The sequence below is a fragment of the Pipistrellus hanaki genome, assembly GCF_964339955.1.
Source record: "Pipistrellus hanaki genome assembly, chromosome: 19".
Lineage (NCBI taxonomy): Eukaryota > Metazoa > Chordata > Mammalia > Chiroptera > Vespertilionidae > Pipistrellus > Pipistrellus hanaki.
The window spans coordinates 1,239,334-1,257,694 of NC_140521.1; the positions used below are offsets into that span (position 1 = coordinate 1,239,334).

At 57.5% G+C, this 18,361-nt stretch overlaps 2 protein-coding genes across 2 annotated transcripts; both read right to left on the minus strand.

Moving 5' to 3' along the window:
- Window positions 1-170: 170 nt before the first annotated feature.
- Window positions 171-10,118, minus strand: TCTN2 (tectonic family member 2). The gene is made up of 18 exons (XM_084867477.1): window positions 9,915-10,118; window positions 9,670-9,777; window positions 9,200-9,288; window positions 8,052-8,247; window positions 6,869-6,969; window positions 6,348-6,544; window positions 6,064-6,190; window positions 5,394-5,535; window positions 4,669-4,734; window positions 4,334-4,468; window positions 4,044-4,121; window positions 3,490-3,570; window positions 2,777-2,888; window positions 2,566-2,672; window positions 1,513-1,663; window positions 883-1,005; window positions 649-737; window positions 171-306 (listed from the first exon to the last, which is right to left on the minus strand). The coding sequence occupies exons 1-18, from the start codon at window positions 9,994-9,996 to the stop codon at window positions 203-205; spliced, it is 2,088 nt and encodes a 695-aa protein (XP_084723603.1). The 5' UTR covers window positions 9,997-10,118; the 3' UTR covers window positions 171-202.
- Window positions 10,119-10,538: 420 nt separating this feature from the next.
- GTF2H3 (general transcription factor IIH subunit 3) lies at window positions 10,539-18,326 on the minus strand. Its single transcript, XM_084867456.1, has 13 exons — window positions 18,268-18,326; window positions 16,917-16,996; window positions 16,471-16,577; window positions 15,507-15,673; window positions 15,109-15,171; window positions 14,211-14,240; window positions 14,054-14,082; window positions 13,417-13,491; window positions 12,750-12,803; window positions 12,571-12,639; window positions 12,185-12,320; window positions 12,038-12,074; window positions 10,539-11,953 (listed from the first exon to the last, which is right to left on the minus strand). Exons 1-13 carry the CDS (start codon window positions 18,272-18,274, stop codon window positions 11,884-11,886), a joined length of 924 nt encoding a protein of 307 aa, XP_084723582.1. The 5' UTR covers window positions 18,275-18,326; the 3' UTR covers window positions 10,539-11,883.
- Between the last annotated feature and the right edge of the window lie 35 nt (window positions 18,327-18,361).

Below are 18,361 nucleotides of genomic sequence, written 5' to 3' on the forward strand. Positions count from 1 at the left end.
CGCTTCCGGTAGCTGGAGGCAGGCCCAGACCCCGTGCATGCTGCTCCGTCTGGTCCAGCAGCGAGCACCGGTCTGGAGAGCCCGCGGGGGAATGAAACCCACCGGGCGCTTGGCCAGCCTTTCCCGCAGAACAAAACCCTCCGTCTCAGAGCTGGACGCGGAGCCGCAGGTCCGGGGGCGTCTGTGGTCTGAGGGCGGGAGGTCAGGCTCTGCGGGCTCTGGTCCAGGGGTCACTGAGGAGCACGGCCGCCACGGAGAAGGCGGCCAGCAGCAGGCCCTTGGCCACGCACCGGGCATACGGCTCCCCTGCAAGAGGAGAGGCCAGTCGGCGACACCTTCCTTCTCCATTTCCCGTAATTACTCAGATGGCAGCAAGCCAAACCACGAACAACCGTTGTTTTTTCAATTGGTTTTTAGAGAAGAAGTGAGAGAGAGAAACATCAATGCGAGAGTAAAACATCCACCGGGGACTGAGCCCGCCAGCTGGGCATGTGTCTGACCGGGAATCGAACCAGCAACCTCTCGGCGCTCAGGACGCTGCCCGGCCAACTGAGCCACACCGGCAGGGCCACAGCGGTGATTGTTAAGTGCAACGTGGCCGGTACGTTTTCCTTTTTAACCTGTACACAGGCCACAATGGCTGCCCACCTCGGTAGTGCCGGGTCCAGGGGTACAGGAGCTGCGGCCAGCACACGTCGTTCCTGTCACAGTCGTACTCTGTGGAGTTCACCTGGAACCTAGGAAACGTTTAGCAGATTGCAGTCGCTGCCACAAAGCACACTTTTGGTGAGAAGTAGCAAAGCTGGTTAAAGAAATACGCTTATTTTCAAAGACCTCTATTTTTCTGCTTCCTAAAAACCACGCACCGGGTCAGTGCCCTACCTGGTCAGCGGCCGGGGTCGCCGGGCAGGGACCTGAATGAACTGCACGGAGGCGCTGAGGGCGAAGAGGCCGGCCTGCTCACAGGTCAGCCCGCACTGGGGCCGCCAGGTCACCGAGGAGACCCTGCGGGGGGAGGGCACAGGCAGCACGCCGGCTCGCTCGTCCCCTGAGGACATCGGGCGACTGACAGCAACATGACCAGGAGTCTCTCAAAGACCTCGCCCCTGCTGGCCAGCGGGGCTCAGGGGCTCCAGAAGGTCAGGGTTCGATCCCCGGTCAGGGCACAGGCCCAGGATGTGGGCTCAATCCCCAGTGGGGGGAGTGCAGGAGGCAGCCGATCCATGATTCTCTCATCATCAATGTTTTTTTTTCCTCCTCTCTCCCTTCCTCTCTGAAATCAATAAAAACATATTTTTAAAAAGTTACCCGGTTTGCACTATGTGAGTTTTCAGATGTACTCGCAAGAAGCCGTTACACACAGCTATTGCCATGACAACGCGGGGACACATGTCCGTTTTCCCACCCGTGGCCAACAACTGTGACTTGCACGTAAGCCCTTGGCAGAAGCCGGCGTGTCCGTGCCGGGCGCCCTCCCCGCTCCCGCCTCGGAACCCCATCGGGCAGCCTCACCTCTTCTCGGCGCCCAGGATCTCCTGCTGGGGGACCCCCTCCACCGCACCAGCCTCCCAGGTGAGGATGCGGACGTGCAGACGGGCAGGGACCTCCTCGCAGACGCCATTCCCGCGGCCACCAGCCGGGCCTGCGCCTGGGTCCCGGGCGGCTGCATTGGGGTAGAAAAGTAACGGTTTTTCTACAATCCCCGGATGCCGTAAAAACGGGAAATATCGGACAGGAAGCGCGTGAATGAGGCTTCCCTCTCTAAGGGGCTCCTATCTGTCATCCCATGACAGTAGAACCCCTTGTGTTCGAGAAGTTTCCGTACACGTTGTCAGCACTGGAATTTTTGAACTCCAGGCCCACGTAACCTCACGAGAAATCATGATTGGTTCCGGTCCTCACTGAGTTCTCACAGAGGCCGCCTCACTGTGGTGAAACCTCGGAGCTGGTGGGTGAGAGCCCGGCCGGCGGGGCTGCAGGACCTCAGGGCAGTGAGGCAGCCCGGACGGTGTGGCCCGGGCGCTTTGGGGCGTGGGTTTGATTCCCGGGTAAGGGCGCATGGGGTGCAGGTTTGATTCCGGCCCGGGTCAGTGTGACCCGGCAGAGTCCTGTGCTCATGAGCAGTCACCCTCACCGCCTCCCACCGCCCCGGCCGGCCACCCGCGGCCACTGATCTGCTTTCGGTCTCCGGTTCTGGTAGCTGCTCAAGGAGGGGGATGGGCTCCGACAGGGCAGGCACTGGTTCCCTTAGCAGCAGGTCTCCTGTCACCTTTTCTTTTAAGTTAAAAAACTTTTTAAATCAAAAAGGCAGGTCTCAACTGCCCATGTTCCTGGGACCAAAAACAATGCAAACTCCCCCCCACTCCACTTCCTACAGACACTGTTGGCTCCTAACGCCGAGGGCAACCTGACCTTCGTGCGGATTTCCTTCTTCAGAAACAAAAAGTAAGAGAGGAGGAGTGCTAACCCCAACGTGTCGGAGAGCCACAGCAGAGACAGCGGGCCGGCTGGAGGGCTCACAGTCCAGCAGCCACGCCCTCCATGCCCGGGGCAGCCCCCACTCACCGACAATCTCCAGCCAGCCGTCGCTGCGGTCCCCGAAATCCGAGTTGCCTCTCGCTGCCACGTGAGTCGCTGGTATTAATGAATCGAGGATTCCCGCCGCCTTGTCCCTGCGAGAGAGCAAGACCTTTCCCAGCGCGTGGCCGGCAGCTGGGCTCACCCCAAGTCCTGCCTCTCGGGTCTCCAGGCCATGGGGGGGGGGGGCGGCACTCACCGGAGCCGAGTGCAGTTCTCGTCGATGCCCACCTCCAAGAGGCACCCCGACAGCACGTTTTCTCCAAACAAGACGGGTCTGAGGGGCGCCGATGCGCACAGACCCCTCCCGGCTGTGAAAAAAGGAGTCCGCCTCTTACTACCCGAGCTAAACAAAAGGAAAGATCCACTACAAAGCTCTCCTTGAGCCTGGCCGGTGTGCTCAGTGGGTTGAGCATTGTCCTAGGCACCAAAAGGTTGCCAGCTGGATTCCCGGCCAGGGCACAGGCCCGGGTTGGGGGATCCATCCCCAGTGGGGGTTGTGCAGGAAGCAGCCGGTCCATGATTCTCACTGTTGTTTGTCTTCCTCAAATCAATGAAACTATTTTTTAAAGTTTTTCTTGAGACGCAGAGAGAAAGCGACAAGCAGAGCGAGTCTCCGTGCTGAGGACACTCGGTCCCCCAGGCTGAGCCGGCGCCTCCAGAGACACCAGGGCCGGCTCGTTCACTGGGAACGCGGAGCCTGATCGGGACAAAGCTCTTGTCTCCACCAAGGGCTCCATGTGTCACTCTCTTACTGATGCCCAACACCTCGGGCACAAACCACGTGACCATCTTAACGACGACGACGACAAAGCAGGAGAAACCCCTCCCTGCGGCTAAGTAAACAGCTGAACCCAAAGTCACCGCACTGGCTCCATCCCAAACGGGCACAGCCTCCCTCCAGCAGGTTACCTGGCTGCCAGAGGCTCAGGGCCGCCGCAGTGTCGCTCCTGCCGGCACGGAGGGCGCGCACGGGCCTGCCCAGCTGGTAACCTGGATGCACAGCAAGCGGGGGTCAGGCGAGGCCAGCGCAGCCGCCGGCAGCGGGGAACAGGGGGGGAGCACGGGGGACGCACGGGGGACAGCCGGCGGGCTGCGGCCGTCACTGTCCTGCGAAGATGCTCGCTGACTCAGAGATAAACGTGAGACTCGGGAAGGGGATGAGCGGCAGGTGCCCCTGTGGGGTTGCTCCGCCGAGCAGGCGGCTCAGCGAGTCCTGGTGAGTGACAGGCGTGGGGCTTGGGGGGAGGGAGGGTTGGTAAAGCAGGAGCAAGCCAAGGAGCCCCCCACTCCCCAGCAGGTCAGCTCAACCCCAGGCCGGGCCAGGGCCCGCTCCCAGTGAGGAGAGACAGGCGGATCACAAGCTCACACCGGACGTTACTCGCCATCTCCCCCCGATCCCTGACGCCTCGGGCCGGGGTGCTGGCCGGACACTTGTGAGGTGGGCGGCTGGCGTGTACTCTCACCTGGGTTCCCAGACCTCTCCTCCCCGGGGCCGCTGTTATGGCTTAAAAACCTCACTGTGAACCGCTGCGTCAGGGTTCCTGGAGAGAATACAAACGGAACGAGAGCCGTCTCACTGGGAAGGGGTGCCGCCCGCCCGCCCGCAGCGGGCTCTCTCCCGGCAGCTGCACTCTGACGTGTACACAAGCCGCCTTCTTATGTCACGTCGCACACACCGACAAGCCGGCCTGTGTCTGACTGCTCTGGTGGCGGAATCTCAAAGCGGGAAAGCCGCCCCGCTGCCTCCCCGTACCTGTCTGGTGGGGGTGGAGCCTCGCCCTGACGATCCTGATGTGCACTTCGCTGATGGTGCGGTTGTTCCACCGGAAGAGATAGTGTCCCTCCACAGTCACGTTCCTGGGGGCCGATCCAGGAGGTAGCAGTGTTTCTGCGGAGGAAAGAACACGTTCACCGGGGATCCGATCCCGCGGCCTGGCTCGCAGCCCGAGGACAGGCTCGGCGAGATGCTGGTTAAAGGGGAGGCTCCCTGCCGCGCGGCAGCCACCCCACTGAGCTCGTGCAGGAAGAAGCGAAAGCGAGAAGTGAAAACGGCCCTAAAAAATGGCATAAACACGTGACCCCGAGTACCTGTGCCCGTGACGACCTGGCCCGGGTCAGCTGCCTCCTCGTAGGTCACGTGCGGGATGACGACGCCTGAGAGAGACGGGATTAACGTCCACGGGCGCCGGCCTGGCGGGGCCGTGTGGACGGGAAGAGAAAGCCTGTCCCGCAGGTGTGGGCCCTGCGTGGCCGGGTCTGTGTGCCAACCACCTCTCTCCCACCCCGAGCACCACCGAGTGGGAACCCCGTGGCCGGCCCCTTTACACTGAGGAGGGTCGGCGACAAGGTCTGGAAAGAAACTGCCAGGAGAAGAGCCGGGCACACTGCCAGGATGGACATGGGCAGCCCCTTTAGAAAGCAGCTTGGTTAGGGGACCGCAGGACCCCGCGATCCCACCGCGGATATCCCGGAAACGGGAACCTGCCCGGCCGCCTGGCTCAGCCTAGGAACCAGGAGGTCACGGTTCGATTCCTGGTCAGGGCACAGGCCCAGGGTTTCCGGCTCCGTCCCCAGTGGGGGGTGTGCAGGAGGCAGCTGATCCATGATTCTCTCTCCTCATTGGTGTTTCTCTCTCCCTCTCCCTTCTTCTCTGAGATCAATAAAAATATATTTAAAAAAATAAAATAAAATAAGCCTCCGCTTCCTCAATGGGATTAAGTGTTTCCTGTCGCTGCAGATGGGCACTGCAGTTCTCAGGCGATGAGCGCTGACCTCGCCCTGGGGCCTGCGCTCAGTCCGGCCGCCGCGCCTACCTCCCACAGTGCCCGCCTTTATCCCGGCGTCTGGGGCGCTGCCCGGTTCCTGGTAGGAGTCCAGGTCAGTAACGCAGCGAACGTCGAAGTTCTGCAGGAATCCCACCGGGGCGTCCTGAACACACTGCCCGGCCAGGGTCACCTGCGGGCGAGGGGACACCCTGCACTTAGCACCGGCTGATCAGCAAACACAGGCGGCTTCCGAAGAGGGTCTCCCCACAGCCCCCGCGCCCACTGCTGGGTGCGCTGGGCTCGCCCCCCGCCTCACTGGCTGACCACCTAGACCAGTGTTTCCCAAACTTCTCTCAGGATGAGAATCACCTGGTGGAGTTGTTAAACTACAGATTCCTGAGTCCCAACTAAGTCAAGTATACACTTTTACCTATATGTTCCCAAAAATTCTAATTTAGCACTTCTCAGTTGGGATTCAGGAATCTGCAGTTTAACAACTCCACCAGGTGATTCTCATCCTGAGAGAAGGTTGGGAAACACTGGTCTAGACCACCAAGGGCCACCTGCTCGTCAGCCATCACAGCGATAACCTTTCCAAGGAGACAGCTGATCGATGGGAAGAATAAGCCGCTGGGGGTGTTTTTAGAGCAAAACGTGTTAAATCAAAAACCGGGGGAGACAGAGAAAAGGCTGCAGCACATCCCGCTGGGACTGTTACCTGAGGGACAGTGAGATAGGCCTGAGCGGCAGTCATCACGGGGTCTCCCTGTTTGTACCCCAAGTCCGACATGTCCTTCGGGTCAGCGTGCAGGTACGGGGCAAAGGTGGTGGGCTGCCCCGAGGACCTGGAAGTCAACGAGAAAGACGCTCACTGACTGACACTGTCAGCTCTTACCTGCCGAGCGCACGTGTTCTTTCTCACCGAGAGGAAGGGAGAGGGACAGAGTTAGAGACATGGATCAGCTCCCTCTGCGGCGCCCTCCCCAGCCCGGGGACACTCACACGGCCCCGCGGTGGAAGAAGCCCAGGAAGGGCGAGTTGGCGGGCGAGGACTGCACGCACAGGAACGGGAACCAGCCGGGGGCCCCGGGCGCCCTCCGCGCGGAGCAGAGCTGGTCGAAAGGCGGGCTGACGTCCCCTCCAAACACGCCGGCGAAACAGGCCCCCCGGAAGAGCTGGGCGGCATCGGGGGAGCATTCCTGGAAGGAAGGAAGGAAGGGAGGAAGGAAGGGAGGGAGGGAGGAAGGGAGGAAGGGAGGAAGGGAGGAAGGGAGGAAGGAAGGAAGGGAGGAAGGAAGGGAGGGAGGGAGGGAGGGAGGGAAGAAGGAAGGAAGGTAGGTAGGTACAGGGGCGCCGGGAGGTCACAGGTCTGTCCCTGTCGGGGAACGTGCCTGGGCCTCGGACTCCATCCCCCCGATGTTGATGTCGCTTCCCCATGTTCCTCTCTCTCCCCCTCTGCCTTCCCCTCTCTCTCTGAAATCGGTGAGGACTATTTGAAAGAAGGAGAAGAGGACTCGGCGCACCTGGTCGCAGCAGCAGCGCACGTCGCAGGCGCCGGCCGTGAGGTTGCAGGGGCACGGGCCCAGCGGCTGGTGCACCTGGTCGGGGATGGCGGTCACGTTCTCTGCGAGGAACCCCGGAGCTCAGCTGGACCGCCCCGAACAAGCCCCGCCACGTCCCCGACACCGACCAACGGACCAAGTCCCGTCCCCCAGACCCCGTTCCCACCGCCACGCCAGGAGCCCTGCCGGGAGCTGTGCATCAGACACAGGGAAACCCAAACACCGGGAAACAGGCAAAGCGGACCCTGGAGGTGAGCACCACGTGTCAGCGCCAGCCACCCCAGCGAAAGCTGGAAATGGCGTGGGCGCCCTCACTGAGAGGTCAGTTGAATGAAACCACGGTATATTCGCACAGGGCACTATTGACAGCTGCTCAACGGAACGAGGCAAACCTAGGTGTATTCATATGGAGCAATCTCCAGTTTGTATTTAAATCTGTTAACTAGTTATCATTGTGCTACTGTTTGATGACATCATCTTAATATATTTTATTGATTTTTTACAGAGAGGAAGGGAGAGGTACGGAGAGTTAGAAACATCAATCAGCTACCTCCTGCACAGGTCCTACTGGGGATATACCCACAACCAAGGTACATGCCCTTGACGGGAACTGAACCTGGGACCCTTCAGTCCGCAGGCCGATGCTCTATCCACTGAGCCACACCGGTCAGGACCATGCATTTTTTAGAAGGTATAGAACAGTGCCCTGGCCAGCAGGGCTCAGTTGGTTGGATCATCATCCCCAACACCTGTCAGGGCAGATACCCAGGTTGCGGGTTCAATCCCTGGTTGGGGCATGTACAGGAGGCAACCAGTCCATGTTTCTTTCTCACATCAACCTCTCTCTCCTCTCTTTCTTCCTCTCTCTAAAAAAGGAAATGTTTAAAAATCAATAAAAGGAGCCAAAACCGGTTTGGCTCAGTAGATAGAGCGTCCGCCTGGGGACTGAAAGGTCCCGGGTTCGATTCCGGTCAAGGGCATGTACCTTGGTTGCGGGCACATCCCCAATAGGGGATATGCAAGAGGCAGCTAATCAATGACTCTCTCTCATCGATGTTTCTAACTCTCTATCCCTTTCTCTTCCTCTCTGTAAAAAACCAATAAAAGCATGTCCTTAGGCAGAGATTAAAGAGACTCCACTTGCCTGACACACTCTGGGCCAGAGAGGAATTGGCGTAGATTTCCACTTGGATGAGCAGGTGCGCTAAGCAGACGGCGTTGTGCGATGCCGACACCAGGAGGGTTTGGAGGACGCACGGGGCCTCCGGGAAGGGGCGGGTCCCGTTGGAGGAACAGGCTGGCGGGGCCCTCTCCAGCCTCACCGTCACGTCCCACGCGTTCTGGAAGGAAGCAGATCGCTGCCCTTTCCGCACCGGCCATGGTGAGAGTCCCTCACGGGAACGCCGCAGCGCCCGGGGCCCCGGGGCACGGCTCCACCGGAGGACTGGATACAAAGGCCCTGGTTCCGGCCGGTGCCACCCTCCACCGCTCCACACGCAAACCCGACTCCCCCTCCGGTTCCCGCCACAGAGAGCAACGTGTGCCAGCCCGGAGAAAGCGCAGCACAGGTGTGGACGTTCACGCGGTTTATCTAGCTTACGTTCCTAGCAGCGGGAGAGGAAAACACCGAAAAATAAATAAAAATTTTCAAAAAGGTATGAAAACAGTACCTGGGGTGCAAAATCTGTCTTTTTCATCCTCGATAAGCCCTAGATTTGCCCTGGCTGGTGTTGCTCAGTGGATAGAGCATTGGCCTGCAGACTAAAGGGTCCCAGGTTCAATTCCTGTCAAGGGTCCCGCCCACAGCATCCAGGGTTGCAGAGTCGATCTCCAGTAGGGGGCGTGCAGGAGGCAGCCAATCAATCATTCTCTCTCATCGTGGATGTTTATCTCTCTCTCTCTCTCTCTCCCTCTCTTTTCCTCTCTGAAATCAATAAAAATATATCAAAAATAAAAATAAGTAAACCCTAGAGTTGATGCCTTGCACGAATCAGGCACTCCATCAAACGTTTACTAAATGGAAGGGCTGGCAGAGGTTGGTGGTTAAGAAAGCTTTGTGAGTCACAGAATCACCGAGAAAAATGCACACCCGCACGTGATTCACACACCATTTCGGAGGGCCCCTGCAGCTCGTCCAGGGACCCCCAGCCCCAGGGTGAGGACCTCCGGGCTGGATGGGTGCCCGCGGGGCGGGGCCGGACAGCCCACGGCCAGCGGCATTTCCAGCGGGAGGCAGTCCCAGGAAGAAGGCACTACACGCGGGTCCCGCAGCTCCCACGGGGCGGGGCGCACCTCCGGCCTTACCACGTTGGGGGTCACTGTCAGACTCCAGGCTCCCGTGTCGTTGTTCCGCTCGCCACACGTGGGAACCGGCAGGGATCCTGCAGGAGGCAGAATGCAGGGCGGCACTGACCACGGCGAAGGGGGTGCACCCACTGGCACGGAATCCCCCGCCAGGCCTGGGCCGGCCCTTTGCAAGCTGTAGGCCTCCGGGCAAGGGACCGCCTCTCTGCACCTCAGCATCCCCATGTCTAACGGGCTCACAAGGCCACTGTCTTCATCCCGACAACAAGGTGAGTGCCAGGCATTGTGGCCGCGGGCTTTCTTGTGGGGTCGCCTCTGGTCCACATCAGCCCCATCCCCATCCCCATCCTGACTCCGCGGGTGGACGGGGGCAGGGGACCCCGGGGGCCACCTCCCCAGCCTCTCGGCCGGCCCGGACCTGGTCCAGCGCCCACCCTTCCCGCCCGGCCGGGCTTTACCCGCCTGGTCCTGCAGCAGCGACAGGGACACGGCCGCGTCCTCGGGGGCTCCGAGCAGGGCCGCGCTGGCCACCGGGCCGGACGCGCGGATGGACGCGGGGAGGAAGCCTGGCGGAGGGGGGCCCAGGGAGGGTCAGGCGCGGCGGGCCCGTGCCCGCGGGGGAGCCCGTGCCCGCGGGGGTGACGGCGGCCCGGCCCCTACGCTCCCCTCCCTCCCGGCCCGCGGGCCCCTTCCCCGGACACACCCGGGTGCCCCCGCAGCGGCCTCGGGACGCCCAGCAGGAGGAGGAGCCCCAAGAGCGGCGGGGCCAGCGGTGGCGAGCCCATGTCCGGGCCCTCGCCGGCCGCCACACCGAACCGCGCCGCCTCAGGAGCCGGGAAGCGCCCGGAGGCCGCGCAGAGGCCCCCGTCTCCCCTCCGCCGCCATCTTGTCAAGCGAACGCCGGGAGCTATGGCAACCACCAATCGGCCGCCGGCCTGCGGAGCGTCGCGTCGGGATTGGACCAGAGGCAGAGGGCCCGCCCCAGGCCCCGCTCACAGCATCCCGGCCCCGCCCACACCCCTTGCCCTTTTGTATGTTGTTTGATACAGTCTGCTTTTGAAGGTCTCAACACCCCGAAAGCAGACTGTATCAAACAACATACAAAAGGTTTTGCCCAGCATGAGGACAGGTGCAAAAGTAGCAGAAATTAGCCGGGCAAAAAATGTAACAGTATTTTCACAAATAACTTTGGCAAGATTTGAAATTAAAGTTCTTCAGAAATAAATAAAAATTTGATATTTGACCAAATCCAGTTAACAAGTACACAGCTGAAGCAGAGTTGAGTGAGCATGAAATAAACATTAAGAGAAAATAACTCAGGAAAATATTAAAGTTTAAATTATTTTATTACAAAAATTTATATAAAATAAACCATAAACACAACCATTAAAAATAAAACAAACAGAACTAAGACATGTATATAAAAACATTTCCAGTGAAAATTAAGAACCTTATCAAACTTCTTGAAATTGTCTTTTAGATATACAATGCTTTCTTTCCTAGACTTAAAATAGGGATTTCCGTTACACTTAATGAGGCTATGAATATTAAATATTATTTTTAAAAAGACAGATTCTCAAACTCAAGAATTAACAAATACTTGCAAAGTTATCACAAAAATCTTTATGTAGTTAATAAAATCCTAAGTCCAGGATACAAAACCTATCTGAAATAATCTAATCAAACACCACAAGTTACTTAAATGAGACTGAGCTTCCTAGATGGTGGAGAAAATTTAAATCTCATTTATAGACAAGATTGGATACACAATCTGTCAACATATTTTTTTGTTTCCCTTGGCAACATACTTTTAAAAACAAACCAAATCAGCCACTGTTCCTGAAAACCCTCCCCACGCTATGCTGGAATTTAAAAGGACTTCTAATAACTTCAAGGTCACACGGAAAAGTAAGTTTCTTATTGCTGAAATTACAAATATTTTTTTCGTTTGAACCGAAATTTTCAGTATTACATCCGAAGCTTCTAGAGATCAGTTCGCCAATATTAATACTTTTATTTCTTTTCCTTGGTAAAAAAGAACGGATCCAGTCTGCAGGTGACAACTATAAAGACTCCATCCTCCCCTGTGGTACCCTCCCAGCCCAGACATCAGTGTTCACAAATGATCCCTTCGCCCGATTGTTTTTGAAGAAGTTGCCACCAGATTCCTGCACTCACTCACCTGACTCTTTTAAAGTCATTTCGCACTGAATCCGTGACAAACTATTGTCATTATTTGGGTATCGTCACACAAAGGAATAAGTAACTGCAAACATCTGAAGCTGAACCTCAAAGCAGACAACAAGGGTTTGAGAGTGGATCAAGGATGTAAGATGCTGCACGTTGATTAGCGCCATCACTCCACTTTTTCTAAAACTGTGTAATGCTTCCCAGTGAGAAGCTCTAAAGGCTACGACCAGTCAGGACAGGCTGGTGTGACACAAGATTGTGTGAGAGAACCCTCCGGAAGCATTCTAGGGCCTGGACTCTGCAGAGAAGGGCTTCCGGTACAGCATCCCCGCAGGAGAGGGTGATCTCCAGGACTGCACCCTGTGAGGAGCCGCATTAAGAACTCGTACACGTGTCTCTGCTTTCTCAGAGCCTCCTTATAAAGACTCCCGCCCCCGGGCCCCGTTTCTCCAGGCAGCGCCGGGAGACGGAACGCTCCATCATCATGCAGTCGCTTTCAGCTTCTTTTTCTTGGCCTTCAGCACGGGAGGGAGAGAGATCTTAAAGGCCGTCCTGAAAGACACGGGGAGGAAGTCGCTGTAACGCGCTGACTCTGGCGCGGGAGGGGCGCAGCCACCCAACCCCAGGGAGACTTACTCGCAGGTCGTGCAGATGGGGCTGAAGTTGCAGAATACTGTGAAGGCAGAAAACAGAGAAAAGCCAGGCTGGCGGGAAACCGTACCGTGCGGCTAGCCTCCGGCCTCCCGAGACACGGCAGAAGGAACACGGCGGCCGTGAACTTACTGGACAAGCACACGGAGCACACGTAGCCGATCTCAATGAGGTTGCGGTGGCAGAAGCAGGCGGCCCGGTAGTCCACGTGGATCGGGGGCGGGAGGGTTAACTGAGATCTCTGGTCTTGATCAGGAAGAAAGAGCCACTGTAAGAAAATAAGTTAAAAAACCTTTTTATTATTCATTCAGCAATCACTGAGCGCCTCCCAGACAGGCACTGCTCCGCCAGCAGGCAGGAATGCAGCTTTCTGCACACGGCCTGAAGCTCTCAAAGACCATGGAAAGCCCCCTTCTCAGTTCCGTGACCACCACGTCCCCCTTCTTCCTTTCCGCCAATGACTGGCGCCCGCCATGCTGCGCCCATCCCTTCCCCAGGAGATGGGCACGGCTCCTTACCAGCAAGTACTGCAGGAGGGAGGGCATCTGAGGCACCTTCAGGTACAGGCCCCCCGTGATGTCACACGCCTGCAAGACACACCACCCTCCTGCCAGACCGGCTCGCACACATGGAACCACAGGACAGAACATACCCCGCTTTCGTAACCACCACCGCCCAGCATTCACCTAGAATGTACCTGCTGGAGGAGTCCTGAATCGGAGTCTAAGACACAGGCATCGATCAAAATGTTCTGAAATGGATGTTGTGGAAATATTAACAAGAATGACTGATTTACACTCAGAATCTATGTGCCGAGCTCTGCTCTTGAAACTTAGTATCTAATACGCATAACCGTGCGAGGCAGGTCTCCGACCAGCACCCTGCAGCCCAGGCCGGGGCCAGGCGTGGTCACAGAGCCGGGGAGGCAGTGGGGTCAGCCCTAGCTGGCCTGCCCCCAAGGCCCATGGTCTTTTCACTGCCTCACGTGGGCACTCCAGACGGAGAAGCGTATATGCAACTATGGCACGGAGATTGTAACAGGAGTTTAACATATCAGAGAAAACGGCATGTATCAGTGGCACTCCACAAGGCACAGAGCACACTGTACAGCCAGAGACTCTTGGCCTGGGTCCGCGGATGGCCGATGGGTCCATGAAGGCCCGGGAACTGCGTTAACCCTGCCTGAGTGCATGTCTGTCTGGGGCTCATCCTCATGGGCCAGGACTCCAATGGCCGTATGAACTATGGGGTGCAGATCCCTCACCCATTCATAAGGCTACTGAGTCAGACCGCCCTCAGCGGGCCGTTAGGAAAAGCAGTCAGTTCCCCGTTCTGAGCACCCGGAGAGGAGGGCGTCCGCGCACCTGCTTCTGCGCCGCGAAGATGACGTTCATGAAGTTCATGTACTGCAGGGCGCTGTCCGCCGCCGCCTTGATCACCTGCGGTCACAGCCGTCAGCACCTGCAGGCGCCCGCCTCCCCAGGAGGTCCCGCTGCTCTCACAGCCTTTCCCACTGCCTCCCTCGCCGTCCTCAGGAAAGGGCCCCATCGGGGAGAGGAGACGGGAAACCCCCAAACCCACCACCCCAGAGGCAGCCCCCTAACAGTGTCTGGAGAGCAGCTCTGGGCCGCCATGCCCTCACACCCACCGCACACACAGCGGGCCGGTCCTCCCCGGGGTGCTGCCACCTGCTTCTCGGGCTTCTATGTCCTTCCTGCCAACTCCCGCTATTTACCCAGATCCCTGCAGGGGCCTCGGGAGCGGCGGCAAGCCTCGGTGTAGGCAGTGCCCTTCGCACAGCCCCAGGATGAGCTCCAGAAATCATCGAGACCGCACATCCCACCCTGACCCTGACCCTGACCCTGACCCTGACCCGGCGGATGACCACTGCCGGGAGAGCGGCACTGTTTCTCCCCTCAGTGACGCCATGTGACACGGACAGAGCCAACCCCCAGCCGCTAGGGGCAGACACAAACATAGTAATAACTGTAAAGACCTTACCAGCACCCGGGACTTCATCTCCTGGTTGTCTGTGGGGAGAAAAGGGCTGCGATGTAACTGAGCTTAAGCGTGTTGTGAGGTCTCCTAACCAACCCCAGGCGGCCCACCAGTTACGGGCGAGATGAGGCTCAGTCCCACAGGAAACGTAGGCGCCTACCTTTAACCTCCTTGTTCATCCTGTGGATGTCTGATTGTCTTCGCATTAAGGAATTTTAAAGTATCATTGACTTCATCAGTATTCATAGTAAACAAAAAATAACCCCAGATTTACTTAAATAAACCCCGCATCCCCAAACGGAGAGAGATCTGTTCCCTTCACCGGGACAGACACCTAAAACAAAGGACTGGAGGTCTCCAAAGTACCTCTGTCCCAGAAAATACAATGGCCACCACGGACCCCCCACACCCAGATTGGACCACTGGGACCACAGCCAGCCCGTCAACCAGCCGGTCAGCCAGCCGGTCAGGGGGGATCTGGAACCTGAAGACCACAGACACCACCCTCAAAGACACAGACATCGAAATGCTCAGAGGGCTGTGGGCCCCACACTGACCGCAGAGTAGCCCGCTGGCCTGTGGAGCAGCGGCGGCTCGCCTGCCGAGCACCAGGGCGGTGAGTGGCTTTTATAATCAAGCAGAAATGAAAAAACAACTCCCCAGTCTGCCTCACCAAGAAACGAGGCAGCAAGGACGTGCCCGGGAGGACTGTGAGCAGGCCTGGCCGGGTAGCGCCGTTGGTGAGAGCGTCGTCCCCACACAGAGGTTGCAGGTTCGATCCCCGGTCTGGGCACGTACAAGAAGCAACCAATGAATGCGTGAGTAAGTGGAACAGCACATCGACGTTTCTCCCCACATCACAACAAAAGCATTAGCGTTCTCCCACTCGTCCCACTCCGAGTTCCTCAGCTTGCCCACAGACACGGCAAAGCCACCGCTTCGCAAGGCTCAGCCTTCCTTCCCGTGGACACATGAACGTGGACACAGGGGCCAGGCGGCACCCCAGGAAGACACGTTTCTCACGGAGGACACACGCGTGACCACACGGAGGAGGATACAGCACAGGGCTTTGGCCAGGGACCCCGCCAGCAGGGTCTCTGTGTGCTGCCCCTTTATGTCGCCTGCGAATAGAAATAAGCAGCATTAAAAGGGGATTTCCTGGCATTTTCTTCAATTAAAAACATTATTAAACCAAAGTGTTCTTCTTCATGAGTGAAAATAATACTTTAAACAAAATAAAAAACATGTATTTCAAGGAAAGGGCATAAATAGAAGGAAAAGTGGTCCAAAAAGAGGAAAAGCAGACCCACAGGACAGGCTTAGAAGCCAGAGCGTGCTTCCAGCAGCGGGGCCAGCGCAGGGCGAGGCTGCGGGGGCAGGGAGAGGAGGCAGGTAAGGCCTCCAGGCCCACGTTCAACTCCGTTCGCAAAATAACAGCGGAGGGAAAAGCTCTTACTCTTGGTCATCAGGTCCTTGATCTCGTCCACAATGACTTCATTTGCCGCTGTCAGCAGCTCGTACTTCCCGTCTTTGCTCCCCGAGGGGTTATATTCCGAAGCGGGGTTGCCAGGGTCCCCGAAGAAGTCTCCGAGTCGCCCGTTCCTCCCAGGGTACAGGAACCGGCTGAAACGGCAGGGGAAGGCTGCTTACACCGGGACGCAGCCCCCTCACTAGACGTGAGGGTGACCTTCAGCAGAGAAAACCCGCAAAAGCCACATTAACTCTGGGTCACAAGATCTATAATAAATTCCATTTAAAAACCTACAGCCCTGGCTGGTGTGGCTCAGTGGATAGAGCGTAAGCCTGCGGACTAAAGTCCTGGGTTCAATTCCAGTCAAGAGCACGTGCCTGGGTTTCAGGCTGCATCCCCAGCGGGGGGCGTGCAGGAGGCAGCTGGTCAATGATTCTCTCTCATCACTGATGTTTCTCTCTCTCTCTCTCCTTCTCCCTTCCTCTCTGTAGACAGGTTTGTGCACCACTGTCCCTTCAGCCCAGCACCAGCGGTCGGAGCTGGTGTGGGTTAAGGGCCAATTGATAAGCACAATCCTTACTTACCAACACGGGAATCACACCCAGAGCCGAGGAGCAGTCCCACTGGGAGTGAGGCGGCCAGGAGCAGGGCTGGCTGAAGGGCAGTGGAATCCCAGCGCTCTCCCGCCTGCCCCGCCCCGCAGACCCCCCAGGAGAGCAGAGCCGGGGCTGCCACCATCAGTGATGCTCCCTCTGCCCCAGGACAAGGTGAGGTGTACGTTAGACGCGCACCCGACCAGCTCCCTGTCTCCCGGCCTGGAGGTTCCCTGTGCTCATACCCTCAGGTGTGCCTGTCCCGCTTCCTGATGTGTGAGTGCTGCTCAGAGATGCAGACAACACACAGCAGGCACAGGACACGCTAACAGCAGGGAATCCGCCTGCCGCCCTACCTCTCCTGGATGTGGCTGGCGATCACGGCCAGCTTGTTGGCCCGGTTCATGAACAAGTGCGAGTTCCCCAGCACCATCACGGCGTCCATGCATTTCGACAGCGTGAACTGAAAAAGTAAAAGCACAGAACTGTGGTCATAGTTACACAGCTCTCCTGTGGGTTTTACTAAAAATCAACCAATTGTGCGGGCACATCCCCAGTAGGGGGTGTGCAGGAGGCAGCTGGTCAATGATTCTCTCTCATTGATGTTTCTAACTCTCTATCTCTCTCTCTTCCTCTCTGTGAAAAATCAATAAAATATATTAAAAATTAACCAATTATACATTAAAATGGATGCATTTTATGGTACAAAAATACCTTACTCAAGCTATTTCTTTTTTAAAGCAATATAAACACATACTCAGGTAAACTAGAATTAGCCAAAGGCCCTCTCCAGCAATCGTACCTGGGATTCCTTTAACGCTTGCTTTCCCCACCAGATTGGGTTGACATCAACTATAATCACTAGGAGATTCAATTCATCTTCTGAAAATATTAACAAAAAAAAAACATGAGCCTCATGAAAGTGAAAAGCTAACAGTCTACATGCCTCTACATGCCTGTGATCTGACAATCCTGAGACTAACAGAAGGCCAAGCTCTCTCAAACATTTAAAGCTCCGTGGCCCCGAGCAAGCCCTCGCCTGCTCTGGCCACTCAACAGCCTCTCACATCAGCTCCATGAGGTGGGGAGGGGGGGCATCTGTTTTGTCACTATCTCCTGTCCCTCACCTGCTGCACAGCCACACAGGGTGTGTGGTAAACATCAGACAGACCCAAAATATTTGCATTTTTGTTTATTTTTGAAAAACGTTTTTTGTTGGCTTTAGAGCAGTGGTCTCAACCTTCCTAACGAATGCCGTGACCCTTTAATACAGTGCCTCATGTTGTGGGGACCCCCCAACCATAAAATTATTTTCGTTGCTACTTCATAACTATTTGGGCTACTGTTATGAACTGTAATGTAAATATCGGTGTTTTCCGATGGTCTTAGGCTCTACAGCAGCGGTTCTCAACCGGTGGGTCGCTAGCAGGGTCTCCAATGACAGTTATACGAAAGAGCATTTCACAATCAACGCTGTTTCCGTGTGGATGAAATGTGGCGGTCCTGATTTTGCAAAGGAAAGGCGCCTGCTGGGAGTCCCGTGGCCTGCTGGCCACCAGCCGGGCAGGTCTGGCTGCTCGGAGCCCGCTGCCCAGTGCGGACCGCAGGGCTGACCCTCCTAACGGCGCTCCGGGCACGACCTCCCTTCACAGCTCCCTGTGCTCCGTTCTCATCGCTTCCCACGAGGCTGGGACTCCTTAGCGAATGAGGGCTTTTGCCCGCCCGGGCCGGCGGGGCCCCGTGGGCCGGAGCGGCCCCGTGCACCGAGGGTGCATGCTCACTCCTCTCTCTGCAGCCCCTGCGGCTGCCCGGACGCCCATCTAAGCGCCGCGCCTCCTTCGCCTCCTCCTCACACGCTGACACGTCACCCGTGAGCCGCTTTCACAGCTCCGTCCCCGTCAGCATCCTTTCTATTCACTGGCCTCTGTCTGCCTCACCCGCTGGGCTGTGCCCTCCACGGGGGCCGTGCTGGCTCCCCGCTGCTATTGCACAGCAAGCAATGCCGGGCCCGCAGGCGGGAGCCAGCAGCAGCTCCGGAATGAGCACATTCGCTGCCAACCAGGTGCCCCCGGCCCAAACACGCAGCCATCTGCCGGTTCCGGGCGGCCCATCCCACCAGCCCCGGTCCCGGTCCCAACCGGCGCGGCCCTCACCGTCCATGGTGGCCTGGGATCCCTCAGCGCAGAGCTCCCGGAAGTCAAGTGAGCATCCCGGAAGTCGCGCATCTCCACTTCCGGCGCTTCCGAG